Genomic DNA, 5,615 nt, shown 5'->3' with positions numbered 1-5,615 from the left:
GAAAATGGGATAGTTAAAAGTTTTAGAATTACAATTAAAGCACCCAAGAAAAGGTAAGACAAGGAGGAATTGGTTCAACTAGGAAATAGATGTAGATTCCAAGAGCACATTGTCAAAGTTCTTAGTTTGAGATCACCTAAAAGTCTCATCCAGACACAAGCACAGGTCCCGACTAAGAGGAACACACTCAAATATTTACAAATCATATATAATATTAATCAAATCATAACAGTACATAACAGAGAGATGATTTACAATGACAACAAATATCATCTCCCAAAACTCTAACTATACATTTGATTGTTTCCCTCCCATCTAGGGTACCGTCCAGAGCTAGGACAAAACCAAGTAATCCCATCCCAAGACAAAGACAGAAATCATGTTGGAAAACAGATATAGGGAGACTCAGGAAGTACCTCCCTGCTCACTATGGGAGGTCAGGAACCTCGCCCAATGGTCACATATTATAACCAATCCAGTTTAAAGTAAAAAACAAACACATAGACTGTTGAGATATCAATTATTTACAATCTAGAGTCTATTTGTATTGGATTCTTTCACGGGTTTGGATATATTAAAGGAGTTATTTTATCATGCCAACTAACTCACGAACTTGCGTGTGAGTTATTCCAAGACTTTTTAAAACGATTTTAATAAATCCACACCCGTGAAAAAATACCTCCCCCCCCCCTCAAAGAAATTTTCTTAGATATTTCATAACTAATAATTTATAAAAATACTTCATTTTTCAAAGAAATCAAGTCATCTTAATGTAGGGGTGATTAATGACTTGTCCACAGGGAATGAAATAATAAATCTAATTCACTCTATATCAATGCAATGTCAGTGTTTATTTACTTTGAATTGAATCATTTAGACCTTAGATTCAATTTTCCGAGGCATATTATTTATCCAACCTCAACTCAATGTAATATGTACAAAAATGAATATAACAACTTCAAAATACAACAAAATACCAAAAATGGAACGTTTTGGGCTCAAAACCCCTTTTCTTGTCAATGACAAAAACAGAAGAAAAAACGTTAATACATCACTTAATACCCAGTCTTCCTTTCTGGGTTCGAGCCTCGCGCTCGGCGCATAGTTGAGTCCTTGGAAAGGGCTCTTTACTCACTTTCTCTCATCGTACTGAGGTGTAAAATGAGTACCTGGCCGTTGAAGAAGGTTTTTTGAGCCAATGCTTGGTATTAATTTTGTTCACTTTTAATGCTGTTGTACTAATTCTTGTACATTACTTTTTATAGTAAACAGCTTCTAGCAGTGTTGTGTTCATTTTTCCCTTGGTCACGATAAGGCTTGACCACGATGATGATGCACATTAATCATTTTCGCCGTCAGTCAAAGGGCTAAGCCGTGAGAGGTGTTTATATCACTTGTAATTACACATGGACGCGTTGAGTGGATTAGGTTTCCTCAAGCTGTCTTAACTTACACTGATATTTTATGCCTTCTCTTACTAACTTTTACTCCGTCACCCTTCCTAAATATATATATATATATATATATATATATATATATATATATATATATATATATGTCCTCTCTCTCTCTCTCTCTCTCTCTCTCTCTCTCTCTCTCTCTCTCTCTATCTCTTTATAAATCTGTCCATCAATCTTATTTTCTATTAATCTGTTTATGAACAAGTGGCTATCAAAAGCCGGTACTTGAAAGCAAAGCAAATCATTTTTAGGCCGTAAACTATTAATACCCATCGTTTTCCTAACTTATAATTTGGAAGGACCTAACATTTGCGAATAATATTCCCATTTTCTTGAAGGTTTGAATTATCAATGGTGATATATTTTAATGGAAAAATAATTTGTTTATATTTTGTTTATTGTTAACGAAAAGGGACAAAAGGCGCTTATCCAAACATAATTCCAGTAATTGATTTGTTTGTTTATAGTTTGTTTTCATGTTTTAATGCGTTTGCTATTCTCTTCAAAAATGTGAGCCATATGGTGTATAGATAGAATGAAGTCGACGTCACTCGGGTGTTGTTAGCGTCTTAGCCAAGCGCATACTATCTATAGTGACTATTACAGGACACAGATAGAGAGTAAAAAGGCTGTGGATATTGTGGTAGGAAAAGGTTTTATTGCTAAAAAGAAAAACAAAACAAAACAAAAACCAACAAAAAACCCAGTTACGGTATCGACCAGGGCCATGACAACAGCAAGCAATCTCATCCCAAGACAAAGACAGAAAGTATGTTGGAAAACAGATATAGGGGGATAGAAGACACAGTAAGTGCCTCCCTACCCACTATGGGAGGTCAGGAACCCCACCCAGACATGCTTCTTGTCGTGTCACATGTTTAGTGTTGCTGTTGGCCAGGGAACCCTTAGAACGCGAGTTGAGCACGTTTAGTGGATATTGCGCTATTTAAATACTTGGTTTTTAAAAACAATCAAATCGGCTCGTAAAATAATTACATTGCGTATAAATAGATCTTTAACTGATCCAGTTGACCGTTGCATAAATGTGCTGTCATATTCGTAAACGATAATAAAGAAATAAGACCCTTCATCGCTTTTCAAAAAGGTAGAAGAAAAGCGAAAAGATTTAGACTGACTTTCACACCTACTTTTGTTGTTCACATTTTTATACTCATTTCAGAAAATCGTTTGATCAGGGCTATGAAATTGTGGTTGTTATTGTATTGATGACAATACTCTGGCCACTGTGTGATATTTTGGAAAATTGAATCGCCCCAACATAATAATACTGGACAGAGGGGGCGGGGCGGGTCAGATTTGCTTGAATCAAATTCAGTCTCAACTTGAAAAGGTTGAAAATGATTTCTACCGGCGTGAGACAACACCAAGAACTACCTCCCGATTGGGATGCACTACAGAATGTTCCCAGTCAACACAAAAGTCCAAGTCCTTGGTCTGCGGTACTCGATGGAAACTGAAATGGTGCAGGAAGTACGTCAAAACCAGCCTCATTTCCACCCACGCCAAATGCTGACCGATGCAGATACGGGAGCCGGCTCCAAATGGCATCCAACGACCAGATGATGATGATGTGTTTGTAGAAAAGGTTGGAGAAGACTCGGTGGAGGGCGCCAAGAATCGATTGGGATGGTAAGTTTTGGAGTCGATCCAGAGATTCTGAGATCTGTGTATGCCCCACATGAATATTCGAAGGTCAGACTGAAAAAAAGAGGCCATATGAAAATACATGATAAAGTTATGAGGATTGTGAAACATCGCCTCAAAACGGTATTGTGCTGGGTTGGTTTATAAAAAGATATGAAAAGTGTGTAGAAAACATGCTAGACAAAGTACGAAATTGACGTCACACGGCGCTTTGTTATTATTATTATTAATATTATTATTATTATTATTATTATTATTATTATTATTATTATTATTATTATTATTATTAATATTAATATTATTATTATTATTGTTAATTCTGTTATTATTGTTGTTATTGTTATTATTATCATTATCATTATCATCATCATCATCATCATCATCATCATCATCATCATCATCATCATCATCATCATCATATGTTCAGCTTGAAATCAATTTCTTGCATTAGGTAAGTAGCCCTTCAGAGCCATTAGTCCTATGGCTCAGGAGTTGGAAACGAACATTAGCAATTGCTTGCTTCCCTTTAGATAAGACGCTAGTCTATCTATCGCAAAGTACTTTCCGACAGATCTAACCATTGCTGTGTAGACTGGGGGTCAGATAAAAAAAATATCTATACACCAGATTGACCGGATGGATCTCAAATTTATTTACCTTTGCAGGTATGTTAACATTTCCCAAGTCCATATCAACGTCCGTACGTCGACTGATGTACGGTGCAATCGCATAGGTCCTCAGCAACTCTTTCAATGCGGATTCCAGCTTTGGTGGGACTTGAGATGCATCTCTCTTGAGTGAGTCGATCCATTCGTCGGATTCTTTCTGGAGCTCGAGCTGTATAGATTAAATTTGAAATGAATAAAAGTCACGTTTGGTCAATCAGCCGTGTTCGTCAATTAGTTTGTTTAAAATCGTTATGTTAAGTAACTCATTATATGTGACTCCTCTCCTCAAAACGGTATTCAGTCGGGATGATTAAGATGCTGAAAATTAAATTTGTAGCCAGAAATATCAGACTTGGGTTGAGTTTATAAACTTCATTGAGGAGAATGAATATCATATTTCAGGTTGCTGAATACCAATCATTCATATTTTTGTCCAGTTTAACTTTAATTTGACTTTTTAGCATCTGGTTCATCCCGACATAATACAGTTTTGAGACGTTGGATCGCATATTTATATTTATAAAAATTTTTGGTATTTGTAACTTGAATGTAAATTGAATATCTCGCCGGTAATAATGTTGTGTCTGTCAAAAAATATACTATAATACTAATAACGCCTGATATGTATTATACATGTTGCCTTGGGATCTCTTGTAAAGTGATTTAAGCACGTTTAGTGATTATTGCGCTAGATAAAAAATAAGCTCGGCAGCTCAGATTACATCATTTTAAATTTTAACGTTGGCATCTCTGTATGATTGACGGGCTGTGTTAAAGGAGAACCATCGTATTGATAATCATTAAGTTTTTGATTGATGAACCTGCAATGTTGGTCTCTCTGCCAAGATGTATAGCATGACGGGTAGGCTGGATGCAGTTGTTTCACTTCCGGCCATCAGAAATAATTTTAGGTTTGATTTGGCCTGTGAAATGAAAAAGAAAAAAAAAACTTTGTCTGAAATGAATTTTTTCTTGTTTGTTGCTTTAGGTCTCTTCCAACACAATTGAGGTTATATGAGAGACCGCTGAAACAAAAAAACAAGCAATCTAACAAAAATAGTACAAATGTAAATCAAAATCATAACCTAAAGATATCATAAGCTAAATTATAAATAACCAAGAACAAACAGGCAGAAGATTTACAGAAAAAAAATATCCCCTGTCAAAAATACAATCACAAACCAAAGAAGCAGGATAGGCTAGTAAAGAGAAGAAGAAACGACATCACTATCGGATCGTACACCCATGCGAACATCATAGGTATACGATTCAAGGGTGATGCTCCCATCCAACCACCCGCTGAAATGAATTTAATTTTGTCTTTGCTTAGAAAAGTTCAGGACAAAAAGGTAACGTACAAAATGAATTTTAAAAGCTTTAAATATAAAATTATAAGTATAAACCACAACATGAGTTAAAATCAGAATTTAAAACAACAATTCTTAATCTGAATCTCAATTTATCTCGAAGTAGACTCAATTTTGAGAAATTATTGGTATTCCAGGGCGCAGAGAGTTGTTGAATGTGGCAGCAATTGTTCGGGTTTAGGCTGAAGTAGTTTGATCATCTTCGTTTGAAGGTGTCTAATTGTGCGGCTATGTGGTCTGGTGGTATGACACTCGCTTTCGGATCGGAAACTCCTGGGTTCGAGCCTCGCCCTCGGCGTATAGTTTAGTCCTTGGAAAAGGCTCTTTACTCACATTCTCTCACCTTACCCAGGTGTAAAATGAGTACCTGGCCGTTAACAGCTTTGTCTTTGTCCGAAAAATTGTAATATCGCCTAACAGGCGTCATGTCCCGTCCTACATGTTAAATGTTGCTG

At 36.1% G+C, this 5,615-nt stretch overlaps 1 protein-coding gene across 2 annotated transcripts in view; it reads right to left on the bottom strand.

Annotated features, from left to right (window-relative positions):
* Window positions 1-2,096: 2,096 nt before the first annotated feature.
* LOC144969332 (cytochrome P450 3A43-like) overlaps window positions 2,097-5,615 on the bottom strand; it is a 26,754-nt gene continuing 23,235 nt past the window's right edge. For both annotated transcript variants that reach the window (XM_078908444.1, XM_078908450.1), the window contains exons 6-8: window positions 4,615-4,716; window positions 3,783-3,962; window positions 2,097-3,179 (exon numbers count right to left, since the gene is read on the bottom strand). In XM_078908444.1, the coding sequence (XP_078764570.1) occupies window positions 2,826-3,179; window positions 3,783-3,962; window positions 4,615-4,716 (636 nt within the window). In that variant the 3' untranslated portion in view covers window positions 2,097-2,825. The remainder of the gene's footprint in view (window positions 3,180-3,782; window positions 3,963-4,614; window positions 4,717-5,615) is intronic.

This window comes from Berghia stephanieae, chromosome 1 (assembly GCF_034508935.2).
Source record: "Berghia stephanieae isolate SIO BIC M18660-M18661 chromosome 1, UCSD_Bste_1.3, whole genome shotgun sequence".
In the NCBI taxonomy this organism is placed as follows: domain Eukaryota; kingdom Metazoa; phylum Mollusca; class Gastropoda; order Nudibranchia; family Aeolidiidae; genus Berghia; species Berghia stephanieae.
Note: the sequence above shows the minus strand (reverse complement) of the source record. Positions and strands in the feature narration are given on the sequence as shown.